Raw genomic sequence first — 27,667 nt, 5'->3', positions numbered from 1 at the left:
CTATAAAACTCTGATCTCTTCAGGAAAGCAGCCGGCAGGCTGAGGACCCCAGGCACCTCATGGACATGCAATTCTTAGGCCACTGCACTTTGTTCCTGCGAGACACGCCAAGCTGGAATGAGTGGGGACAGAAGTAGGGTGCTGCCATCAGACAGACTTGAGCTCCACATCTAGCCCTGAATGTAGCACTCTGAATTCTGGCAATAATCACACACTTTCGAATTTCAGTTTATTACTATTAAAATGGATCATAATGTTTTTCCAAGAGTTTTGTGAGGATTGAGACAATGCATAGCAAGCCCTTATTACAGTGCCTGGTGCAAAGAAAGCGCCAATGGATGTTACTTGATACTAATTTATCAACAGAATGTGACCTCCCAGAGGGCAGGCAGCAAGCCAGACCTGGTCCACAGAGAGCACTGTTGGTGTTTGTGGAACTGAAGAAGAAAGCTGTTAATCTGTTGGCACTAAACAAACACCGTTTCACGTTTGTCTTGCAGCTGGTGTGCCTCAGATCCAGGCTAGAGAGCATGTGCCTGGGCCGGGTGCTGCACACCAGTGATGGGTGCAGCTGGGCTCTGCAGCCCCTCTGCAGGGCTGCCCTTGGAAGCATTCTGAATGCAGTGCCGTGGGTTCCAAGGTCCCGAGAGGATCCTCTTGTACTCCTTGCGGAAGTTCTGGTTCAGGAGCCCATAGACGATGGCATTTAGGCAGCTGTTGAAATAAGCCAGTAAGTAGCTAGTGACAAATAGTCCATCAGGGATCTGGGGAGCCATTTCTTGAGGGTTGATGGCCACAGCGAGGCCGATGCAGTTAAGTTGGGCCCAGCAGAAGGCAAAGATCACAAACACGGCAAACATGGTCAGAAAGCTCCGCAAGTCGCTGGGCCTCGGGCACAGCCTGCTCTCTGGCTTGGCTTTCCTGCGTGCCTGGAGCACCAGCATCCAGATGCAGAGGTAGCAGAAGGACACGACAGCAACGGGGAGGAGGAAGTGGATGACCACCACTGCCGCGGGGTACCTGGTGCTGGCCGTCTGGATGAAGGTGCAGGAGTAGATGCGTGGGTCGTACTCCAGGGACCCCACAGTGAGGAGCCAGATGAGGCAGGTGTGTAGAGGGGTGTGCCAGCGCCGGTAGATTCGGTGACAGGCCACGCTGTGGCAGATGTAGCAGTAGCGGTTAATGGCGATGGCGGTGATGAAGACAGAGCCGATGACGCTGAGGCCCATCACAAGGCGCTGGCCTTGCAGTGCTCCTCCCCCACGACCCAGCTGTCATAGATGTCCATGAGGATTAGCGGGTAGGAGTACAAGGCCACCACCAGGTCAGCCAACGCCAGACTCACCAAGAACAAATTACCTGAAGCAGCAGACAGAACAAGTCAGCATGAGACCCCACAACTTCGGTTCCGCAGAATATCCAACCCACCACGGAGTTACTTTGGGCAATGAGTGGAAACCAAGGCCACCCACTAACTATATGACTGAAGCAAGCTACTTAGGCTCTGAGCCCCGTTTTCTTCTTTTGTGAACTAGGGGCAGTGATACCCACCTCGCAGTATAGCTGTCAGAGTTAATGGCACAAAGTGCTGGGGGATTTAACAGGTGCTCACACATGCTGTTCCCATGAGAGACACAGATGCTGAGGGGCTTTGCATCATTTGAGCCCCAACAAATCTATCAAGTAAAGTCGGAAGTTAGGAACGTGGATTTCTCATCACTACAACCCCTCCCTCGCATTTCCTCACCTCCCCGAATATCTTTGTCAGTCTCCTTTTGCGGTTTCTCCACACAGGCTAACGGACCACTTTCTAAGTGTCTTTAAGTAGGTTTTCTAAACGTGAATTGTGATTTGCCACTGGACTAGAAGAAAGGTCGAGAGTGGGAACCACCTGTTTCTGGTGTTCCCCTTTGTGCCCTGTCTGGGGCCAGCACTTCCAGCCTTGTGGCCTTGTTGACAGACAGTTGGAGTAGTGGGACAGAGCCCCAGCCCTGTTGGGTGAGGAGGGGCTGTCGAAATTCCTAAGCTCACAGCCTCTGAGGGGCCTGCCTGCTTGCCTGCATAGTCGCGGCCTTCCTGGACTGTCTAGGCGTTTATCCTTTGCATGGAGTTTATCCAGCGTCACCAAGCTGAGCCAACCAGAGAGAGCAGGAAACCATAATTAATAGACTTCAGGCATGTTCTAAGCTGGAGTCCTAGGGTGGAAGCAGGGCTCACTCTGAAGGAACACAATCTCTTTTCCTCAAGTGTTTGCATTCTAAAACAGCGACCCGTGAGTAGAGCACCTAGAGCCTAAAAGTTTAGGCAATACAAAACTTAGTGTGAGCAGCTCCATCACTAATGCCAGTTGGTTCATTCACTAAGTGTTAAACTTTGTGAATACCTATTGTATATTCAAAAGAACAGACCTGCCTACCATCAGGGACCCTCAGTGATGCAGCGTGCACTGGGCATGATCTTTTAAATCTTCCAGTCTCTTGCCACATGGTGAAGCCTCCAGCCTTAGGGTGGCTAAATGCAGCGGGTGGTTGGGACGGATGTGCAGGAGGAACTGGCAAGTCAGCAAAAAGACATGGAAACTCTACTGCTGCCGTGCGTCTGTCCCATTGCCACAGAGGCTGGTGTGATGGCCTCAGGTCCAGAGGGCCAGGCTGATGGAAAGATCCTCCAAAGCACAGCTGTTGGAGAGGCCAGGCTATGGATGGATTCCAGGAGATACAGAAAAAGGGAGGCTGAGAGCCACTCAGCTAGGCATTCACCTGAGTCAGGCCTTCAAGTGAAGCAGATGCCACACCTGACTTACCCACAAAAGTAGGGAGAGGGTTGCCTACAGCCTTTCCACATTCCTCCCATGTCAAAAAAAGATTCCCCGTGGCATGCTCCGTGTAGGGATAGAAACCTGAAAGACCCTCAGGCAGCCTTCGTGAAGGGCCTATTTTGGCTTCAGAGGAATGGGGTCAACCCCACTCAGAACCCACACAAGTCTACTGGAGTCCTGGGAGTTCTTAAGACCTAATTATAATACTACTGTGTCCACAGCTAGGTTAGGGAACCAGACAGGACATAACCAGATAAGGAGATTGTCTGGACAGTTAGAGTGCCTGTGAGGTAGTGAGCTTCCCTGTCTCAGGATCGTCTAGCAGGTTGGATGGCGAAGGAGAATCGTGACTCATTTGAACTGCTGGAAACCTACCTACTGTAATATTTAGAGACTTATTTACTTCAGGGGTTAAAATGGTCTCATATTCTTTCTAGTTGGTACAGCAAGGCAAACAATGTGCAACAAGGACCTGCTTGGGATGTGGAGGGTTTCCTGCCTTTCCATTTAATTCTCAGCCTGTTGGTCTCCACTGCTGGATCTCCATCTCTGACTCACCTACACAAACCTCACTTGGTTCCAAGAGCATGAGGGATTCCCTCTGTCAACTTGCTTGGCTTTAGCTGAATCAGGAGACCTTGTCTGAGAATTACAAGTGTCCTTTTGAAATCTGGAGGGTTATGCTGAATTCAGAACAATCTGGGATAATCTGAGTCTTGAAACTTCCAGGCCAAGTGAATTTGGGCAAGTTTCCGAGGTCCTTTTCGGTCCTTTTGAAATCTGGAGGGTGATTTTGAATTTGGAACAATCTGGGATAATCCGAGTCTTGACACTTTCTGGCCAAGTGAATTTGGGTGAGTTTCTGAGCTGCTTTTTGGTGACTATTTGTTCATGGGCTCCCTTTTCTTTTGGAGCCCTGCCACCTCCTCAGCCCTGCACACTCATGTGGTTGGTTCTGTGAAGAGAATAATTTCTCTCCAGCACAGGATGATGGGTCTCTGCAGGATCTGCTGGGCACCTGGCCCAGCAACATACAAGCTCTTGGCATTTGGAAGCTGAGCAGAGAAAGTCAAGAGCTGCCTGGAGCCGGTGCCAGCTCTGCCAGCTGTTTCCCTGGGAAGGCAGAGTCAAGTTCTGCTGTGTTAATGTGGCTTATCCCCTAATAATGCCCCAGAGGCTGGCAAACAGCTTGTAAATAGTGAGAAGAACACATTCAACTTCACGCGGAAAGTGATTCAATTACTCTTCCCTATTACTCCGGCTGTTTCTAAAAGGCTGAAATCAACCACTTCCTGCTGTAGACTCATCTGCCCAGACATCTCACTGTCTCCAGGCTTTCTTGGCACAGTTCCAAATTAGGTGAATAAAATTCGTGTTTTGTCTTCCATCTGTAAGGAGCCAGGTCTAATGTGGACGATAGTCAAGGGGAGATCCAGTTCTCCATCCATTTCTTCCCCAGACAGGTGAGAAATCACTAAGTGTGCACAAAGCACTGCAGTCACCCTGTGCATAATGAATATTTATGTCACAAGTCCTGGCGTGACTCATTTCCATCTGCTTCCAGCAGATAGGGTGTATTAGTGGAGACAGGCTTTGACAGCATGGCTTTGTTCACTAACATGGAATCCCCTTCCAGGATTCGTACACAAAGCGCATCCTTTCACAGACACGACCGTCATGGTCCCACCCTCTTCTCTTCCTCTCTTTCTGGAAAATGTATTATTACTTAATGGAGATCTGGTAATCTAGGCAAGACCCAGCCAGTGCTGAGCTATGTAGTATTCATCAGATAGGAGAATGCTGGAAGACTAAAGCTCCCTGTATCGCTTGTCCCTCTTTTCTGTTCTCACCCTCGGGGCTCAGAAGAAAAATTTGGTTAGATGTAAATTCTCCTTAGTCATTGAGCTAAGATAGCAAAATTTATCACACAAATGACTCGATGATTCTGAGTATAGGTTCTGCATGTGTCTCTGCCAGATGTAAGGGGAGACACGCTGCCTCCCCTTACAAAGGTCATGATCTGTTAGAGAAGATCATTAAATAAAAACAGGGTATGAAGGAGGTTATTTTGGGGAAGTCAACAAATGATCTGTCTTTTCTAACAGGGCTAAACGTTCTCTGTCTTGAGGTCTTACTCTGCTCTTGGATCTGTTCAAATATGCAATATGTCTATTGAGTGCCTACCACATTCAAGTAGGACACACTGATGGATGAAAAACATGGCCCCTGCCATTGAAATGCCCATGGACCTGTGGGGGAAACAGCAGAGAAAAACAGTAGCTGTACAATGTGAGAGCTGGAAGAAAGGCCAGAACAAGGTGGTGGGAGCAGGGGGGAATCTGAGTCAACTTGGGACTGGGGCAGTGGCAGGATATGAGGTTGGTAAGGCAGGACAATTCACCGAGGGGCCAGACAACTACCAAGGCTTTTACAACAGGACTCCTCCCTCCCAGAATGGCTGTTTACCTCAAGAGATATTGGATGGGAAACATGAGAAATAATCCCCAAGTTAATATGATATATTCTTATGTTCTGGGGATGGGCATTTGAAATAATTGAACATATAATTTATTGACGACTTGATTTTGAAACCAGCACTAAATGTATTTCGTGTAAGCTCATAGATTCCCAAATCTCTTGAGAGCAGACACTTTCTTGCAAGGTCACATATTGATGAAAATCTTAGAATGTGTGGATGAATCATACAGAAGCTAAGTTGAAATCTAACTTTGATTTAATAAAACAAAATGATCAAACCAATAGTGTGCACAGATACATATGGGGGTATTTCAACCACTTAAAATATATTAACGTAAGCATCCATTTAAAATAACTAAGATGCTATTACAAAACATTCTTCAATAACCAGCAGAAGATCATTTTGAAATTCTAATGGGAAACATTTTATTACTTAAAAGTAACAAAACAATTGATAGAACATCTTACAGTTGATAGTATTGTTTTACATAAATGGACTCTTGTTTTTCACAAAAATTCCTTCAGGTTGATAGCATGACTTGTTTCATAGATAAAGAAGCAGACACCCGGTTTGTGGGAATTGCCCATAGCCATAACACACACACTGAGAAAGAACAAGAGGAGAAAACAAGAGAAAAGAAACATCAAAGGAATTAAGAGAGAGGGTGTGGAGAGTTGCTTGGTCATCTACAAAAGTGAGAAAGGGCAGAAAAGTGCTTATTGGAACTGGCAGTTAGGAAGTCAGCAGTGACATCAGTAATATTACTCTTTCCTGATTGATCTCGCTTTGCCCTGGAGATTGCTTTATCAGTTTAGTCTTCAGGAGGAGACAGAGTGGCACTTAGGAAGAAACATCCCTTTGATAGGGGATTGTGGGGGGCTTTTTTTCCCCTTTTTTTTCTTAAATGAAAGACTAGAATATGGCATATAATAGGCACCTAGTAACATTAGCTATTATTTCATATTAGGTGTATTGACATGTCAAGAAAGAGCCTCATAATGTTTGACTGCAATTCCCGTGAGATGAGGTGTGAGAAGTAGTAGGGAGATGAAGATGATGATGAAAGTAGCGTATTTCCTCTAGATGGCAAACTCCCTAAGACCTGGGACTTCACTTTCCAATTCTGTATCCTCGACTTCTCCAGCAATAAGTATTGTAAATTGTAAGACCCAATAGGAGCTTTCAGTATTGTTTTTCAGTACATTATATCCAAATGCAAAATCTAGCTTTCTGGAGATAGACAGTCAAACGTGAAAGTCGTTATACTTCTGGGATACTGAGTCACATGGAAGGAATTAAAGAGGATTATTAGCTTTCTTGATTTTTTCAACTAAAGACATAATTACGGGATAGAAAAAGTGCTCATTTTTGCTCAGTGAAGAGGCAATAAGGTATTCACAGCTGAAATGCAAAGTTGCACAGCTCAAACATTCGGGAGGGAGTCCAGGGTAGCCCAGTTTGGCCTTGGGCTGATAATGGCACTCTAAACATTGTATGCTGAGCAGGTCAAAAGACATCTGATGCCAACTGGCATCTCAATGAGTGGTTGGTGGTAGGATAGAAGCCTGGATGGAGTGGGCTCCACTTCATCCTGTAACTCCTGGAGAGTAGGGACTGCGGGTCTATTAGGCATTTCCCTCTAGGCCTTCCAGAGCGTTTATCCAGAACCACACTGGTTATCAAGCATCATTTGCTGTCCCAGTCAACAAGTGGAAAGAGAAGAGGCAAGGAACAGGGGCCACAGTGCAGACTCTTTTCTAATCTAACTGGGGACGCAAAGTACCCGCGTAGGCGGAATATTCCCATCAGGAAGCTCCCAAGCAGTTACTGGTTTTGGATACGAGGTTGGTGTGAATTCTTAGCACCACTGGGGGTCTGGAGAAGGGGCAGGTTTGCCAGCATAGAGAGTGACCTTGGACAAAGACCTGTGTGTTGAAGTCAATTCTCCATGTTTTCGTAGGCAATCTTAATATCAAATACTTCATGTATTTGTTTTACCAATCATCAATGCACCCCAGAAATGGCAATTTTTGCACTCACTAAACCTCCCAGGCAGCCTCTTTAACCCAGCTGCAGCACAACAATCCATTGTCAGACCACAGCTTCTGACTGTTGCTTGGAAAACTAAGGTGGCTGTGCCTGTGGAGCCAGGAATAACTGGTGCTGTTGTGCCTACCTTTCCGATAATGCAGAGTTAGATGTTACAGTGAGGACATGGCTCTTCGATGGGTAGCTTAAAGGTGGCAACCTCGGGCCAGGCCAAGAAGGGGGCTGTATTAGTCCGTTTTCACACTGCTGATAGACATACCCAAGACTGTGCAACTTACAAAAGGAAGAGGCTTAATTGGACTTAAAGTTCCACGTGGTTGGGGAGGCCTCCCAATCATGGCGGATGGCAAGGACGAGGAAGTCGTGTCTTAAGTGGGTGGCAGCAGTCAGAGCTTGTGCAGGATAACTCCTCTTTTTAAAACCATCAGATAAATCATGAGACTTACTGTAGTGAGAACAGTATAAGAAAGACTTGCCCCCATGATTCAATTACCTGCCGTCAGGTCCTCCCCGCAACGTGGGAATTCAAGATGAGATCTGGATGGGGACACAGCCAAACCACATCAGGGCAAACTCCCCAAGAGGAATCACTAGAGAGTAATACTGTGGCATGGCTGGAAGCTGCTGAGCAAATTAAGCAGCACAGGAAAATCAGAACAGGCATGTCTTCATGCAGAAGGTGCCGATAGTCAGCTTTTAAGGGCAAAAGTGAGATGTCCTTTGGGCTGTTAGCTCTCAAAGTAATTCAGTTTCATGAAAACCTGTATTGATTACTTATGCAGTGCTGAGTACTGTAACTGAGGTCTATCCCAGCTTGTGAAGCAAAATCAATTCATTTTCTCCCGGTACTTGGTGTCTTGTCCATTTACAATTTATTTCATCAGAGGTGTGTTCTGTTCTTACTACGTACCTGGCTCTGTGGTTAGAAATGGAATAAGTGTCTGCTCTTAGCAGGTGCACAGTCCAGTGGGGAGAGACAAAGAATGAGAGTACAGTGAGGGGGTGCTGTACTGGGGAGGGCACAGGTATCTTGGAAGTCCAGCAAGGGAGACACTATGCCCTTCATGGAATTAATAATCAACATGGACAACCCTGCAGAAGAGTTGGGGAAGGGGTTGAAGGAGGAGCAGCTATTGACTAGGCAGGGGAGGCTGAGAGCGCCCGTCTAGGAGCATAGCGCCTTTGGGAAGTGGCCGCAGCTCACTTTGGCACGGGTGAGAGGATGTGGGCTATGCCGGCCACAAATGGCTGTGGGAGCTGTGCTCTAGAGTTGGACGCTGTTCTGGAGATGAGAGGCAGCCGATAAAGGCAGGGTCACTCTTGGCAGTGGTAACAGCAGCTGGAGGAGGGGCAAGACAAGCTCCCAAGCACTGCGGATAGCGTTTGCTGAAGAGATGAAGGCATGAAGTGGGACAGTAAGAATAAGGCAGAAAAGGGGGAAATTGAGAAATAGTGGAAGGCAAAACCATTAGGATGTGTGAAATGAAAGAGGAGGAGGGACAAAACATGACTTTCAGGACACAGGTATCTTGGAAATGAAGAGGAAAAAAATCAAACTAGCCCTAGTTACGCCAAGGGAATGAGAGATCCCACAGAAGGAGTGAATCTGTGTCACATACAGCAGAGGAACATTTCCAGAGAACAGAGCCCAGACGACTGAGGAAGGATGGGAAGCAATGGGGTAGAGCCAGTGGATGTCCACAACTACATTAAAATGTCTGGCTGAGAAGGTGGCAAGAGAGATAATGAAGTTAGGAGGGACATGAAGTCAAAGTTCTTTTGTTCTTTTAAAACAGGAGACTGTGTCGTGTGCGTGTGCACGTATGTGTGTGTAAAATACAGAAAGACAAACCTGACGGAGGAAGTTTCCCAGGGAAAAGAGCTCAAAAATGCAAGAGATCGGTATGAGTGGGGTGTGGAGCAATGGTCAGGGCAGCAGTGGTGAGCCCAGGAGGGAAAGTTCCCAACTACTCTCAGGAGCGTCCAAAGTGTGGCTAGTCCCCTGGAAGCACATTCTGGTGACAAGAGTGAGGTGGCAACCCAGTGCCATGGGCTGTGGAAGACTGAGAATGTAGCAGAGAGTGAACACATTACTTGGGTCAGTCCCCTGACCCTATCTCCCACCTTTCTTCCACTCTTCTCTGTGTCCCTTTCTGTAGCGCTGTCTCTGAAGTCAACCCACTACATGCGGCAACAGAAGCTACAGATGGGATATTCCTGAAAAAATGACAATCTAATCACTCACCCTGCCATCAGGAGCAGCACTGTTAGGGATGATACAGCTCTGCCCCGCAGAGGAACTGGGTTTGTGATAGGCAAGTAAAGGATACTGGTGTCTCCTGGGAAACATGCTGTCACTTCAATATGGGATACGCATCTTGGTTATTGGAAATATATGTACTTTGTCACAGAATTTTTAAATACTAATGATGTAAGGAGCCAGACTTAAGTACAGCAAGGTCTGAATGAGCCTTTCCAAACTCTTCAGTAAGACAAGGCCTGATGAAGAGTAGAATGGGTGCTAACTATCCAAAGAGCTGTAAGTTTTAAGCACCTTTTGAAATCTCACTCTGCTGTGATCTCTTAGTTCAAGTAAGCACTACAATTGTTTGTGACCATCACCATAAAGCCAGTGGTCACATAAGAACTGGTTAAATTGCAAGACTGCAGCAGTGGCAGGAATTGATGTCAACTAGATACAGTGTTAACTTTTTTTTCCTGGTGCTGCGCTGTGGTGGACACATCAGGAGGCAGAAAAGGTAGAGGACGTGCCAGCAATTTAACATGCTCATGACCCTCCCCTGACACACTCTCAAATTAGTTTCTGTAGACGCTCCCAGGATCACAGAAAAGGCCAGCTCTCTGTAGGATGCAGGAGGGGAGAGGTGCTTTTCTCCTCCAAAAATAAGGAAGCTCCTACTTCCCTCAACCTCCTTTCTCGTGGTGGGCAATCCAAATTACGGAGCAGGGAGCCATGGCTTGCCAGACCTGCTCTAAATACACAGTAAGTCAGGGACAGGAGGGGCCAATGGCAGAACCAGGAGGGCCCTTTCCTCTCCCACAGAGCCAGGAGCTGTCTCCCTTCTGCCTCCCTGTGCAGAAAGTGAATGTTTATGATGGCTACAAGGGACAATGTGTCAAAAGTATTAAATGCAGGCTTCTAATCATAACCTGTTCTTCCCTAATGAGATTTTCTTCAAAGGACACAATATCTTGAACAATGTATTCCAGAAAACATTAGCCACCACTACTGAAGTGACTGGGTTAGAGAGCTTATTTCAATTTCTTAATGTTTCCCATATGATGGCTAGACACTCACAGTTGGAGTGTTTGTTTTATATAAAAATCCTAGCGTTGGCTGGGTGTGGTGGCTCATGCCTGTAATCCCAGAACTTGGGGAGGCCAAGGTTGGTGGATCACTTGAGGTCAGGAGTTCAAGACCAGCCTGGCCAACATGGTGAAACCCTGTTTCTACCAAAAGTATTTTTAAAAAATTAACCAGGTGTGGTGGCTCACCCCTGTAATCCCAGCTACTCGGGAGCTTGAGGCAGGAGAATCTCTTGGACCTGGGAGATGGGGGTTGCAGTGAGCTGAGACCTTGCTACTGCACTCCAGCCTGGGTGACAAAGCGAGAGACTCCATCTCAATAAAAACTGAAAAAATAAATCCTAGAGTCACAGGCCACACCAAATACATATTACCATTTGCTAAAACTGGTCTGACTTTGTAGAAAAGCATTTTTAATCTACACATCGTTTTTCTGCTGTTACATTTCCATTTTAATTCATTCTAATATTTGAAGTGGCCATCTAAGGCCCATCTTGAGAAACTGCAAAATTAACCAGTCACTAAGTTCCTTCCTAGGCTGAAATGGTCAGCATGTCCCATGACCTGTGAGGGCAAGAGTTCAGATACCCCCCTCTGATTTTGTTTCTTTAAAGACCTGACTATGGGAATATTGAAATGAGAGTGGATTGAAATGGGGGAAAAAAATACTTTAGGATTGCAACATGATTTAGCCAAATCATTGCTTTAATTTTCATAGTTAACCCCAGGAATTCCCAGTCTTCAGAAAAGACCATGATATTTCAAAGCAATTTAGTTCAGTCCAAGCAGAACCTGCAGTTTCTGCATTTACACTGTCAACTGGAATTGAGTTTTCAAATGACCTGGAGATAAGTTGACACAAAACCCACTGGAATGCTTCAATTGATTAACTCATTTTCAGCAAGGATTTCCTAAGCAACTATTAAACGTACCGTGGTTGGCAAGGAAGGAAGTTGAGGTGTCCAGCACACGTGGGATTTTTGTGGCCCAATGTGGGCACCTCTGGAAAGACACACGGGTAGCGATGGCATCCAGCAGCGCGGGTTCCCACAGCGCCCGCGCCTGGCCAAAACTGCGTTCCACCTGTGCCAAGTGAGTTCTTGGCAGCCGCACGTCGGAGGAACAGAACTCGCCCTAACTTTTGAGCGCAGAGTCAAACTTAGGGACTAGGTTAGCGTGAAAGGAAAGGGAAGCGCAGATACCGGGGTTGGGGACAATACCAGAAGACAGGGAAGGGCCCGCCCCCGGCACCAGGAGCGGGGCTCACCTGCGGTCCGGAGCTCGCGGTTCCTGAGCACCGAGAGGATCACCAGGCGGTTGCCCACAACGTCCACGGCACCGCACATAGCGCAGGTGCCACCAGGGGAGGTCGAGGGGTCCCGCAGGGCCGCACGCTGCCTGACCCCAACCAGCCCGGGCGCGTTACCCACCCGCCGGCCTCACGGCAGTTGGCGAAGGAGCCGTTCTCTGACATCGCAGACTCTCCTGCGCTGTGCTTTGGCCACTACGAGGCCCGGACAGCCGCAGAGGGGGCGCAGTACTGAGGGGGGCGCTCCCTTCCCTGCCCAGCTCGCACGTGGAAGGGAGGAGGCCAGTGGGGAGGGGTCTGGAGGAGACATTAATTAAGCGTGGGCAGGGGATGGAGAAAAATACAGAAGTGGGAGGACGACTTGGGGTGCAGTCGTTGCAGAAAGGAGTGGGTCCCTCAGCAACGCGCTCAGAAAAAGCTGGGACCGCACAGCTGACTGCCACCAGGAGCCCAGCCGGTGCCTGGCCCACCTCAGGCTGCGGAACGTGTGTTGCCTGAGTACACAGCCACATCCGAGACCCCGATTTCCTCCACAGCGTCCCCAAGAGAACCTGTGTCCAGGCAGGGACATCCAACCCAGGCTTACAGATGGAGAAGGTGCTGATGGCCGGGATCTCCCATCAGTTATCAGGAAGGCAAGGTTTGACGTCCCATAGGGGTGGTGCTGCTTGAAAGGGAATGCAACTCCTAAAATGTGGGGTCAAAACCCAGAACGAAGTAGGGTAGACTGTTAAATTACAGGGAGCTGCAGAGAAAGAAAAACCTGGCTATTTTCTGCAAACTCGCTGGGTATTGTGGGGCGCTTTAGTGATGTCTCTACCGGATCCTCTTTCTAAAGCCAATACTTAAATATATTTATCAACATAAATTTACGTAAATAGATGTATAGCCAATACTGGGAGTTATAATGTGGTTTTAGGAGAGCTGAGGACAAGAAGAGGCATGATTACAAGAAAGAAGGAACTCAAGTGCCCTTTATTAAAAATGTTTGAGTTGTGATCTGGTGATAATAGATAACTTCTATTGCAGGCTAATATTATGCCAAGTGTTGTCCTAAGCACTTTTCACACTCACTTGAATCACTAAAGTCAAAATGACTGATTTTCCTGAATTTGTGTAGGAAGTTAAGCAACCAGAACTCTCCTACACTGCTTTTATGAGAATGCAAAACGGTGCAGCCACTTTGAAGAGCTGTTAGCTCCTAATAAAGTAAAATATACACCTATCCTATGACCCGAAGTTCCAAGTGAAAAGGAAAGTGTATTTTCATGAAAAGTGTACCAGAATGTCCAGAGCAGCCTTCTTTATAGGAGCTCAAATATGGAAACGCCCAATTTCCATCAACAGAAGAATGGATAAACAAATGGTGGTACGACCATGCAATGGAATACCACTCAGTAATAAGGACGACTGACCTACACAACAGCACGGATCGCAAATACATTGTATGGAACAGAAGAAGCCAGATACCAAAAAGTAGATACCGCATTCCAATTATATAAAGTCCCAAATCTGGACAAATTATTTTTTTTGAGATAGTCTCTCTCTGTTGCTCAGGCTAGAGTACAGTGATGCGATCTCGGCTCACTGCAACCTCCATCTCCTGGGTTCAAGCGATTCACTTGTGTCAGTCTCCTGAATAGCAGGGATTACAGGCACATACCACTGTGCCCGGCTAATTTTTTGTATTTTTAGTAGAGAGAGTGTTTCACCGTGTTGGTCAGGCTGGTCTCGAAATCCTGACCTCGTGATTCAGCCCACCTCGGCCTCCCAAAGTGCTGGGATTATGGTGTGAGCCACCGTGCTGCACTGATTAGGGGCTGATTAATCTATTTTCTAATAGAAATTAGAAAAGTGGTTACTTTTGAGGGGTGGGTATTGAGAAATGAACATCAAGTAACTTGGGAATTGTTATGTAATTTTACATAAACCATATTGCCCCCCCTTAAAGGTGGGGGAAAAGAATGATGATGCAGTGGTGTGAATGGATGATGAAGGGAAGGAAGAATGGAGAGGTGAAATGAGCCCATCTTTGAAGTGAGCTCATCCAAAACCCAAGGAAGGAATATTTGTTAGGAGAGAGACTTTCTTGTAGTAGAAAAGAATCGGAAGCCAGATGCAAATTCAGATGAGCTTCTAAACTGGTGTGAGGAAATGAGAGAGCTCTCCCTGGCTTCTGTATTCTCTGGCAGTTAGAAGCTACCCATCAGCCAGGATTCAGAGGAACAGTGTAGGAGGTTTGAAGACCAAAAAAAGGCATGAAGGAGCATTTCAGAAGGTGGGAACAAGAGTAAAGTGTAACAGGTGTGAGGAGCACAAATGACCCTCTGCAGCTTTAGATGATGGCTTCAAATGATGCCACTCAGCCTGGTCAGTGGTCTGCAACTTGGAGCTGCTCAGGACAAGCATGGAGAAGGCAGAGTGAATTTCCGTTAGGAGTGGCATCTACTGGGTGGGAGTAAATAACAGAAGAAAGTTCAAGGGCCTGGTGAGAAGCTGGATCCTGGGGTTTAAGTTAATGAGGAAACGGGCTGATGGGCTGTGAGACAAAGGAAAAGTCAAGAGATTGGAGGCCCTGTGACTTCAAAGAATTGTGGTGAGCGAGTGAATCAGGAAACATAAGTTGTGGTACTGAAAGGGTGAATTGCTTGAAATCGAGATGTCTGAAGGGTGTAAATTCTGTTGCTGTGAAGGCTCTGAGGGTGATGATGGGAGTGGGTCTCTGGTGGAAGGTGAGAAAAACATTGCTAGAGATGAGAAAGCCAAGGGACTAAGTCGGGACTGAATATTATGGTGGGGAGAGTAAGCAAAACGATGAGTCTGGAGGCAAATTCCCAGTAAATGAGGAGGAGTGACTAACAGGTCTGCAGGAGAGCAACAGGAAAGGAGAAAGACGCGGATAAGCAGTGTGAAAGCCACGGGGCTTTTTCAGGAAGAAGAGGCAGCCACATTTTCCCTGTGGCACTTCTCGGCTTTCAGAGGCCAACATAGCAATACTGAGTTGGACACAGTATAAGTTGCCTCCATCCAGACACACCCTCTAATACACATTTGGTAAACTGAGGCTGAAACATAGGAATTTGCCCTATGCTGCTTTGGAATGTGATTGTCCATAATAGCATATCTCAAGATAGGCACAAAGAATTGGGATGTTTACCCACCAAAGAAGTCAATGCTACATCCTGGCCTGGCTGGCCAGGCTGTGCCTTAAAAGAGTCGGCGAAATGGGACAGCCACTTGGGAAGAAAGTCTGGAGATGCATTACAAAACAGCACATACCCTTACCATAGCATCGAGCAATTGTATTCCTTAGTACTTACCCAAAGGAGCTGAAAATGTATGTCCATAGAAAAATGTGCGCACAGACGTGTATAACAGCTTTACTCACAATTGCCAAACTTGGAAACAACCAAGATGTCCTTCAATAGGTGAATAAACTGTGTGGCACATCCAGATGATAGAATATTCTCCATTAAAAAGAAATGAGCCATGATGCCACAAACAACATGGAGGAACTTTAAATACATATTAGTAAGTAAAAGAAGCCATGTAATCCCAGCACTTTGGGAGGCCGAGGCGGGTGGATCACAAGGTCAAGAGATCGAGACCATCCTGGTCAACATGGTGAAACCCCGTCTCTACTAAAAATACAAAAAATTAGCTGGGCATGGTGGCGCGTGCCTGTAATCCCAGCTACTCAGGAAGCTGAGGCAGGAGAATTGCCTGAACCCAGGAGGCGGAGGTTGCGGTGAGCCGAGATCGCGCCATTGCACTCCAGCCTGGGTAACAAGAGCGAAACTCCGTCTCAAAAAGAAGCCAAAGTGAGAGGGCTATACTCTCATATATATACTTGATTCCAAGTATGTGACATCCTCGAATAGGCAAAATTATGGCTAAAGTAAAAAGACTAGTGGCTGCCAGGAGTTTGGGGTGAGGGAAAAATGAATATGTTAGCACTGAGGATTTTTAAGGCAGAGGAATTGTTCTGTATGATACTACAATGAGTAATACATGTCATTACACATTTGTCAAAACCCAGAGAATGGACACCACAAGTGAACTGTAATGTAAACTATAGCATCGCAGACACTGCGTGCCTGAATACAAATGAAAAAGATTGTACAATACGCAAAACCAAAAGTTGCTGCCAACAGTGTAATGACATTTTGTGGGAGGAAAATCGAACCCTGGAGAGGGAAAGGGAAAAAGACGAGTGAGAAAGTTCCAAGATTTCTAGATGGTTTCTCGAAGAGGTAAGTCAACATTTTGAATGCTTGCAGAGCATTCAAAAATCCTAGGCTTTAAAAAAAAAATGTGAGCAAAACTGGGTTTCTCAACACCAATCCCAAGTTGGAATTCAAATCAATATCTGACCATGGGATGCATGACATTGTGCTTCTAACAGTAGCACCTTTGACTCCAGATGGTACTTAAAACCCTTCCCAAACATCTTTGAACCAGGTTATCTTAGGGAGGCAGCAATGAGGAGAACAGACTCGGAGAAGCCAAGGTTGGTGGCTGATGAGTGACCAGCTGTATTATGCAATCTATTTTATTAAATATGTGATGAGTGCCAGGCACAGTGGTTCACACCTGTAATCCCAACACTTTGAGAGGCCGAGGCCGGAGGATCACTTGAGGCCAGGAGTTGAAGACCAGCCTAGGCAACAAAGTACGACCTTTTCTGTACAGAAAATAACTAGCAGGCATGGTGGCATGCACCTGTAGTCCCAGCTACACAGGAGGCTGAGGCAGGAGGGTTGCTTGAGTCTTGGAGGTCTAGGCTGAATGTGCTTGATCATGCCATGGCACTCCAGCCTGGGCAACAGTGAAACCCTGTCACTAAATAAGTAAATAACATATGACAGCTCTTACTCCTTCTATATGAAATATACAAAGTATATAAAGAATATCAGCAGAACTTTATTTTGCTAATCAGCTTGCAGCATGGCTGACAAGCACTTTTAATAATGCTATAAACAGTAACTAGTACACAGCTAGTATCTACTAATTACTCTGCATTATGCATAGGGGACATCTGGATTCTTTTGTTTAATCCTCTCATCTCTACGTAACATGTTACTGTGTACTGTGAAGAAACTGATTTAGACAGGTTAAGAAACCTACCCAAGGTTGCCCAGCTAGTGGTTTCAGAGCTAGGAGTGGAACCTAGGCTGTCCGATCCCCGAACCTGGGGCTGATTTACTCAGTGGGGTATATTAAAATCTCCAGACCCTTCTTACCTTACAAGAAGGATAGGGAAGCTCAACGATGTTGAGTAGGTTGAACCCTGAGAGAAAATAGAGTAAGCCTCCAGATGTTCTTGCTGTCAGCTTTGGAAAGAAAGTGGGATTTTATAGATCACTAAAAAAAATACACCACGGCCTAGCATCGTGAAAGCTGCCCTAATCTATCTCTGAAGTGAAGAATGTCTTGGAAAGGATGCTCTACAATAAAAGTAAAAAGACAAACCTACAAAGCTCTCACCTTCCCAGCACATGCCCAGGGCAGAAGCCAGCTGGGTGATCCTGTGGCTGAGCCAGGCTGGGAAGGGTGAGAACAGGCACATTATCCCTACAGCTGGTTGTGTGATCTTTACCTTTCCTGACTTTTTCTTTCCCTTTAGGGGAAACAGAATGGGAGTTGCTCTGCTGGTTATTTCAGATTTGAATCTAATTTAACAGCTCAGTGTTCAAGCAGGAGGGTCTGACCCTTCCTTCAGGATACAGTGAACCCCAAATAAGCTCTGTCAGTGTTTCCCCATTATCATCCACTGCCCAGGATTGATTGTTTACCAAATAAATATGTGTGTGTTTAAATATATCTACACATAAATTATGCATAATTCAAATGGTTTAGGTTTTTTTTATCTGGGAGGTGGTTTTTCGGGTCATGGTTTCCCTCTGTCACCCAGGCTGGAGTGCTGTGGTGCAATGTCGGCTCACTGCAACCTGTGCCTTGCAGGATCAATGGATTCTTGTTCCTCAGCCTCCTGAGTAACTGGGATTACAGGTGTAAGCCACCATGCCTGGCTTCTTTCTGTATTTTTAGTACATGTTGCCCAGGCTGGTGTTGAATTGCTGACCTCAAGTAATCGGCCCACCTCAGCCTCCTAAAGTACTGGGATTACTGGCGTGAGCCACTGCTCCCAGCCTTTTATAGAAAGTTTTTTTAAAAAGTTTCCAGTTTACTTTAAAAATGAAGTATGTAGTTTACAGCGTACTTTTCTTATAAAGAAGCATGATTAGCTAAAAATCATAAGCAGAAAAACTCAGGTGAAAGGGCTCCATCAAGATTGGGATGGTTTTGACTTCTAGAGAAGCAAATTAGCTTTGGAAGCTGAATGCTAGTATTTGAAACCTAGGGACAAGGGGACCCCACGATAGGAAGATGACTCCAAGGACAGGTTATTAAGCAAGCAAGGCTCTGGCAAGAACAGTGCAGTCCAGGGCCCATGTGCCTCCAGGGGCAGAGGGTGCTGACTTATAGTCCTGGAGTCTGAGCTGAACAGGATGCATCACCGCCCTCCTCTTGCAAGGGTCAGATTAAATCTATGCCCAGGCCCCCTACAGAGATGTCATTAGCGCAGTAGGCTTCTTCCCCAGGCATAGCTGGGACTGGGCCAAAAGGGTCAGTCAATATTTGCAGCTAGGTTCTACCTATGGTTACTTAACTAGAGTTAATTTTTTTCCCAGCCCAGTTAATCGATCAGGGCCTAGCCTGTCCCAGTCCCAAAACTAATGTCCACAGCCAAGCTAAAGGCTTCTTTATTATTGAAATTTGAGTCAGTTCCTGTACATGGAGAAATAGCCCTCCGTAGTACCTTAGGGGGGAATGTTAGTATCACTGGCTCAGATGCTTCCTGGACAAGCCTCGTGCGTCACTGAAGACATGGATGAAACAGAAAACCAACTTGTTTGATAGTGCAGGTCATGGCAGACCCCTACAATCAGGGGGCAAGGGCACTGAGACTCATCTGTAGCTTAGTTGACTCCCTCCAAGCCATCAAAAACATGGATTGCTTCATCTGGAAAACAGTGTATCATAAGGAGAGAATGGACTCTTGACTCAGTTCCTGGGGACATCATCAGAGTAGTGAAGACTTGGTTCTCAGCAACATTGATCCACTGCCTCAGTTTCACCTACTGTGTGCCCCCTCACCCTGCTGGTCCCCACCTTCGTTGTTGTACACAGGATCTTTCTGGCATCCAGATCCTTCCTTTGTATTAACAGAGCACAGTAAGCTGGTCCTCTTGGGAGTCTATGTATACACTGTCATCCTCTCCTCCTACACTTCTTTCTCCTACACCCACACTCCCTGGACAGTGACATCCAATCACACCTGTTTATTAAGCATATCTAGGTAATGTGTTATCACCTCCTATGCATTACCTAACAACAGCCCTCTCAGGTAGACAGAATGATTGTCCATAGTTTGCAGATGAGAAAACGGAGGCAGCACAGAGAAGTTAACTGACTCTATGAAGGTTGTAGAGTCAAGAACTGGCAAACTCAGGCTTGTCTGACCCCAGAGTCTCTTGACCGTGACTATCTTCCCAGTTAATAGTGTCTGTGAGATACCTAGTATGATAGTCCGAGGTGTTTTCTGACACCAACAAACTCTCCTGTTCTCTAGATGCCAACCAGTTGTCTTCCTGGGGCTAGCATCAGACTCCACAAGTTGGAGGGACTCAGTTCCACAAATCTGTCCCCACTTCAGATGCCAGTCAGTCCCAGACCACCTGTAATTCTGACCAACCGGGTATAAATCAGAAGTTACCGCCACCACCTTCTCAGTTCTAATAGTTGTCTAGAACGGCTCACTGAACTCAGTATTTGTTTGCCAGTTTATTCTAGTCTACAACTCGGGAACAACCGAAAGAAATAGCTGCACAGGACAAGGTATTACCTTGCTACTAAACATTAGAGGTTACACCTTCTGACCAACGCTATTTGTACCCATTACCCAACCTCTATACCACCCCCTACCACACACACACAAATACACACACCCTTCCCAGAGTCCAGCCTCTGGTATTTATCATTCTATTTTCTACCTGCATGAAATCAACTCTTTTAGCTCCCACATAGAGCAAGAACATACGATATTTGTCTTTGTCCCTGGTTTATTTTACTTAGCATAATAACCTCCAGTGCCATCCATGTTGCTGCAAATGACAGGATTTTATTTTATATGGATGAATGGTATTCCATTGTGTATATATGCCACATTTTCTTTATCCATTCATCCGGTGATGAACACTTAGGCTGATTCTGTGTCTTTGCAATTGCGAATAGTGCTGCAATAAACATGAGCATGCAGGTATCCCTTTGACATACTGATTTTCTTCTGGATAAATACCAGTAGTGATAATTCTGGATCATATGGTAAATATTTCTCAAAAAAAAAAAATACAAATGGCCAACAAGTAAAGTATATGAAAAATGTTCTGGCATAACTACCATGAAAAAAAGTTCATCACTTATCAGGGAAATGAAAACTAAAACCATGATGAGATACCATCTTCCCCTAGTACAATAGCTGTTATTTAAAAGCTTTATAAAAATGTTGGTGATAACGCAGAATAAAAAGGGATTCATACACTGTTAATAGGTGTATGCGTTAGTACAGTCATCATGGAGAATAGCATGGAGATGTCTCAAAGAGCTAATATAGAAATGTTCTCGTTTCACACTGAAGTCCCTGGAGATTAACTGCCCTGCCCAGGGCTCTATAGCCTGTGTGGTAGCGAGAGCTGGAACCAGGCTTGCCAACCCCTCCAATCCACCTCTTCTCTTACTCTTGCAAATACACTGAGACAGATGGCTCACCATTTGTCGGAACATAATCTCCATCAGCTGGCTGGGCACAGTGACTCACACTTGTAATCTCAGCACTTTGGAAGGCTGAGGCAGGTGGAGCATTTGAGGCCAGGAGTTCGAGACCAGCCTGGCCAATGTGGCAAAACCCTGACTCTACTAAAAATAGGAAACAAATGTATTTTTTGGGTGTGGTGGTGCATGCTTGTAATCGTAGTTACTTGAGAGGCTGAGTCAGGAAAATCACTTGAACCTGGGAGGCGAAGGTTGCAGTGAGTCTAGATCATGCCATTGCATTGCAGCCTGGGCAACACAGCAAGACTCTGTCAAGAAACACACACATAAACACACACACAATATATCTCCTTCAGATTGAACCTCAAGTGACAGTTTGCTGTGTGCCCAGCTCACACATGTAACTGCCTTGGCAGAACTGGCTAGCTCCTGAATTCAGGGTCTTGGACCCACATTCCACAGGCATGAAAAAGCCCTGCGTAGTCCGTGTAACTACAAATGCCCATTACACACATAATCATTTCTAAAATTCAAAGCTTGGTGCTGCGATGTCTGACAATCTGGTCTCTAAGAACATGAGGTTCTGGGTCTTACCTGCAGGGCTTTGACACACTGAGGGCAGAGAAGCAAACTTAACAGCTGAGAGCGAACTGAAAGCTAAGCTACAGTTGTGGATAACCCAGGACCCCTCTTCTAACATGAAAACGAGCCATATTCTGAACATTGTCTCTGCTCAGCCCAACAGCCCCATATACCTGCCAGGCCAGGATACACCAAGCACACCCTCACCACCTCCCATGCTCTGCCCTTGCCTCTCAATGAACTTTCTCTTCTTGCTAAAATATCCAGCTCTAGGATCAGTATTTCTCATGGCATCTCTTTAAGGTCAGATGTCTTATCTGTTGTCAGACCTTGGGTTCCTTGGTTTTCAGTTGGTTACATGCAGTCAGCACTCCTTTGTCCTCTGTAGTCATGACCATTCACTGGGCACAGTCTCAGGTAACCCACCTGGCTGTGTTATTCTCACCTTAAAGCAAATATGACTACAGATGCATTAAAGAGCACGGTGGATTTTATTTTAAATGTCTTGGGTATACAGGGCAGGGTGTCATGCTATATATCACATGGCAAAACATTTTAAGGCTCCCCTTCAAACTCTCCTCTCTCTTCCTAAAGTTCCTGTCCCATCAGCACGTACCCTGTATCGCTATCTTACGCTTTTTCTCCCCTTTGCCCCAGCCTTTCTCTTCCTCTCCAGATTGTCTTTAGTTCCACCTTCGAGCAAAGAAATGTAGTCCTCTACTGACCTACTTACCCATCACCCTTGTTGGCAAAACAAATGATTGGTGCTGCTTTTCTTGTTTTCAACTGGAGAAAGGAAATTGACCCTTCTTAGAAAGGAGTAGGAAAGACATTTAATGCCTATTGCTGACTTTCATCTTCTATCACACAAATACCATTTTATAATGGGAAAAAGGAAGAGGTTGAACATATACTAAGTACTCATTACGTGACAGATACATTTTTTCATACTCAAGTTAGTATGTATGTCTTATACATCCAGACATACGGTAAATTACTTAAGGGCAGGGTCCATTTTTTCAGAGAATGACACCAATTTTGTTTGACCACAGAATTATGGCTCCTAAGATGATGTCTAAATATTTTCATTAGATGCCAACAATTGGAAATACAAAGATCTCATAAAAACATGGATGTCTGGCTTCTCTTGAAAAAAATGGAGGTCTGGTATGCCTATCCTGACTACAGTCAGAACCTAATAAAAGATGCCAACCCCACCCACCTTAGACGGGGGCCTGGCTCTGCAGGACATCATAGTACCAACCACTCCCTTCTGTGTTCTTGATAATAAAGTAGAATCAATTGCCATCTATCATCATGCTTATATTGTTTGCTTTACAGTAAATAGAAAAGTTTAGGTATTTTAAACGCAGGTAACTAAGAGACGTAGAGCACTCCATGCTTCTTGTTCCTACCCGCTGGTTCATTGTCTTACCTGCCAGGTCCCTGTACGCGTTGGCATGCAAGAGCCCATTTTACTGAGTGCTGCTTTTGTAGCTTCCCGTGGTGCTGGTGCGGAGTATTTGGCAGGTATCCTACAATTCCTGATGAGTTGGAATGAAAGGGAAAAAACAACCAGAAAGCTTCACTGTTTACTGTCTGCTCTACTGCTTGCCTTTCCTCTCCTTCCATCTTCCCTGCTGTGGCCTGGGGAAAAGTAGCCCTTTCTCAGTGCCTGGAAAACCTCAGCATCCTTTTGACCTACTTAGTCCCAAACCTTTTGAGACATGAATGACCCTGAAAGCAAGGCAATTATTTCAAAATTATCTATCTTAGCACTCTTAATAAATCATGGCAGAGGACTCTCAACAGCTAGTTTATTATATGCCAAGTCTGTGTTAGAAATGAATAATTCAGTTCTATAGCCCCAAAATTGATTTATAATCTATTAAATCTGAGTTTGGGTCTCCTTTCTCAAAGAGAAGGTCAGGTTTTGGCAGTAAGGCCCAGGGAAAGGAACAGCATTGACAGAGCAGTGAATTAGAACATCTGCTGGAGGTTTTCCAGTATGCCTAACTGCACCTATTTTAATAGACAATTGGATGAGCAGGCACAGTGACTCACACCTGTAATCCCAGCATTTTGGGAGACCGAGGCAGGAGGATCATTTGAGGCCAGGAATTTGAGACCAGTCTGGCAACATGGTGAAATCCTGTTTCTACAAAAAATTAAGAAAACACACAATTGGCTAATTGGATAATCAAATGTGATCTAACTCTTAAGCCTTTGTCAGTCTTTTCATATAAATAATTTTAAGAATTAGGGAATTCATTGTCACACCATCTGTCCAGATTTTTTGCTGTAGAAAACGTGGGAGTTTATAAAAACTACATAGCTGCACATGTATCCCAGAACTGAAAGTAAAATCAAAAAAATTTTTTTTAAAACATAAAATTTGTCACTAGTCCCAAAAACAAAACAAAACCTATGTTTTTTTCCCCCAGTGAAACTGAAGCTTCCTGGAGAAAGAATTCTAAGGCTAAGATGAAGCGGGCTAAACTCAAGGTCGATGAAACCTCCTTTCTTTCTTACACCTGCCTCTCTATCAGCTACTTCACTTTTACTCTATACCCCCGTTGGCTCCCTCCTGGCTGCTAATTAATGTATATTCTCTTCCTCAATTAGACCAAAACAGTGTGAGGATAGACCTACCTTCTTTTTTTTTTGCCTTTTTTAGCCTCATTAGCACCTGCCATAGTACCACACATGCAGCAAGTGCTTAAGAATGCTTTTTGAATGGATGAAAATGTTTTCACACTGAGAACTTTCTGACTCGCCTTCCATCACTCTGTCCCCTCCCACAGCTCTTTCTCCTTGCTTGCCTCCTCGACACCGAGGGAGACTTTGGGAGGAAGAAGCTGGGGCCAAACCTGCCTCCAGGTTTCCCACTTCAAGTCCTGCCCATTTTATCCTAACTCTGGTAGACTCAAGAAGGACTTACTTCCTGGCTGGGCGCAGTGGCTCATGCTTGTAAATCCCAAGGCTTTTGGAGGCCAGGGCAGAAGGATCACTTGAGGCTAGGAGTTTGAGACCAGCCTGGACAACATAGGGATATCCTGCCGCTACAAAAAATTTTTTAAAGATTTTCCCCAATTGAACACTCATAAGGATTTGTTCACCCCCTTCTCCCCCGGCAGTATCTATGGCATATTTTTCTTGGTGAGCAGGACTTTCCCGTCTATGAAAAAAGTGGGGCATGGAGAGGCATCATTGCAGCATTATTGCCTGTCATGTGCTACCGTGTGGCCTCACAGAAATGGTGGCCTGCTGCAGACCTGGTGCCTGAATGAATGGCATGCTGCCCATAGGGCAGGACCAATGTAACTTTTTTTTTTTGTGAACGCTGTTGAATGGCCTCATATCACACCTCAAACCAGTCCACCAGCACCTCATTCTTCTGCTAAAAAAATGAATTTACCATACCCAACCCCAAACCTGCAGGTTCTTTCATTCCCTTCTAAAAGCTCCCCATATTCACCTACTTCCCATTTTGTTGCAAGTCTCCTGTGTGGTGTAAGACAACTGCAAGGGCCTCTGATTAGTCTCCTTGCTCCTGCCTTACCTGCCTCCAACCTATTTTTCACGAAGGAGACGGGCTTTTTTTTTTCTTTTTTTTTTGAGATGGAGTCTTGCTCTGTTGCTCAGGCTGCAGTGCAGTGGTGCAATCTCTGCTCACTGCAATCTGTACCTCCCAAGTTTAAGCGATTCTCCTGCCTCAGCCTCCAGAATAGCTGGGATTACAGGCATGCACCACCATACCCAGCTAATTTTTGTATTTTTAGTAGAGACGGGGTTTCGCTATGCTAGCCAGGCTGGTCTCGAACTCTTGACCTCAGGTGATCTGCCTGCCTCGGCCTCCCAAAGTGCTGGGATTACAGGTGTGAGCACCTGGCTGACAGGGATGTTTTTAAAAAGCATAAACCAGGCAACTCCTATCCTAAGAACCCTTCAGTGGTTTTTTTTAACACTTGGAATAAAAACTCCAGGCTCCTCCCCACAGCTACATGTGATCTGTGCTCCTCTCCTGCCAGTGTTCCCTCTTGTCCCTTCATTCCAGTTCACCGGCCTCCCTGCAACAGGATCTGTGCTTCTGTTGCCTCTCCTCTCTGAAATGATCCACTTCCTTGCTCATCCCCAACTGTCTCCTTCCTAAGAAATGAAGTGACAGCCAGAGGAATTACAATACCGCACAACCCCAAGCATGCCACCCTGCTTCATTTCCCTCCTGGCAGTTAGTATTAATTGCAATTATCTACTTCACTTATTTCTTGTTTTTTGTTTGGTCCTCTTTTATAACAAGGTACAAAGAGCACACAGATTTGCAGATACATTGCTCTGGGTTGATCTCCTTTGGTGAGAGGACTCCTATAAGCTGTAGTTGTATAAATATACTCTTTAAAGATTAACAGCAGAAACCTCAGATTAGTTAGGTTTGGTCAACAGAAAGATGAAACAATTATTGGCCAGGCATTGTGGCTCACACTTGTAATCTCAGCACTTTAGGAGGCTGAGAGGAAGATCACTTGAGGCCAGGAGCTCAAGACCAGCCTGGGCAACATAGCAAGACCCCACCTCTATAAAACAAAAAATTAGCCAGGTGGTGGTGCGCACTTGCAGTTGTAGCTACTCAGGAGGCTGAGGCAGGAGGACCACTTGAGCCCAGGAGTTCAATGCTGCAGTGAGCTATGATTGAGCCACTTATACTCCAGCTTGGGCAACAGAGCAAGACCTGGTCTCGACCAAAGAAAAAAGTATTGTTACTTTTTTTCATGTGACCAATGGTGTAGTGGTTATGTATCTAAAAAGGCTTGATCTTTTAGACATGCATGCTAAGATATTTAATACTTATAGACAAAATGACATGATATCTGAGATCTGCTTCAAAATAAATCGGGGCAGGACAATGGGGAATGAAAATGGGTAGGCGTGTTGGTGAATTGGCTGTAAGTTAGTAATTACTGAAGTTGGGTGATACATGCATGGGTATTAATTTTACTGATCCTTCTACTTTGGTATGTGCTTGAAATTTTTCATAATAAAAAAGAAAAATATCCTTATTTCCAGATGCGTATCCTAGACATATCAAGGCTCTGATGCACATATTAGATTGTGCAAACTCAACTCATCCTTGGATTGGGCTGTAAACATGTCATTTTAGCAGCAGGCAGAGATCCACGATGCCCTTCTAGAATGTAAATCCGTGAGAACGGGGAACTTAATGTGTAGTAGTCATCGAGTGCCTGATTTTTACCAGTCCCCAAACCGGTGACTGGAAATAGTCGGGGCACCCCATAAATATTATATAATAACTAAATTGCCCATTTTGGTTAATGGCCTTGTTATCATCCCAGTCATTCCAACTACACCTTCAGAGCCACCACTGCAGCCCCCTGTTCCACATCCTCCCTCACAATGGTCCCTTTAGCCCTCCCCAATGTCAATGCCCTTTATCACCTCCTACCTCCACGGTTGCAACAGTCCCTCTCCTTCAAAGAACATACTGTAAATGCTACCAGAGACTTTCCAAAGCACGTTGAAACCTGCCTGAAAATTTTACTCGTTCCTTAATCTGACCCCATGTGAATAGTAGGCATATTTTATAATTTCATAATGTCTAACAGATGGCAATGCTCTCTCATATGTCATTTGATCTCTCTTGCCCTTTGAGGTAGAAGTTTCTTCCCCCATTTTATGCCAAAGAAACTCAAAATCTCCAAATTAAAAAGCTGGTAAGTGATAGAGCCTGGGCCAGAATTTGGTGCCCTTAAGGAGTTACACACATTTTTTTCATTCATCTGTTGATAGACACTTAGGTTGAGTCCATATTTTGGCTATTTGTTAATAGTGCTGCAGTAAACATGGGAGGGCAGATATCTCTTTCATATGCTGATTCCCTTTCCTTTGGATAGACACCCAGCAATCAAATTGCCACACCATATGGTAGTTCTATGCGTGGTTTTTTTGAGGAATTCCCATGCCGTTTTCCATAGTGACTGTAGTATACATTCTCACCAACAGCATATAAGTGTTGCCCTTTCTCCATATCCTTGCCAGCATTTGTTTTTTGTCTTTTTTATAATAGCCCGTCTAACTGGGTAAGACAATCTCATTGTGGTTTTGATTTGCATTTCCCTGATGCTCGACAATGCCCAACAGCACTGAATAGTAATGTTGAACGTTGTATCATACACTTCTTGGCCATTTCTAGGTCATCTTTTGAGAAATGTCTATTCAAGTCTTTTGCCCATTTTCAAATTGGGGTTGTTTC

General features: G+C 45.4%; 1 protein-coding gene across 1 annotated transcript; it reads right to left on the bottom strand.

Annotated features, from left to right (window-relative positions):
* Nucleotides 1–521: 521 nt before the first annotated feature.
* On the bottom strand, nt 522–12,147 carry MTNR1B (melatonin receptor 1B). The gene is given in 4 exon segments (XM_012444817.2): nt 522–1,234; nt 1,237–1,359; nt 11,941–12,012; nt 12,015–12,147. Coding segments are annotated over 4 exon segments (1,041 nt in total).
* Between the last annotated feature and the right edge of the window lie 15,520 nt (nt 12,148–27,667).

The sequence above is a fragment of the Aotus nancymaae genome, unplaced genomic scaffold, assembly GCF_030222135.1.
Source record: "Aotus nancymaae isolate 86718 unplaced genomic scaffold, 86718_ANA_hifiasm-v0.15.2.pri h1tg000059l, whole genome shotgun sequence".
In the NCBI taxonomy this organism is placed as follows: domain Eukaryota; kingdom Metazoa; phylum Chordata; class Mammalia; order Primates; family Aotidae; genus Aotus; species Aotus nancymaae.
The sequence above is the reverse complement of the archived record's forward strand: the minus strand, read 5'-3'. Positions and strand labels throughout refer to the sequence as shown.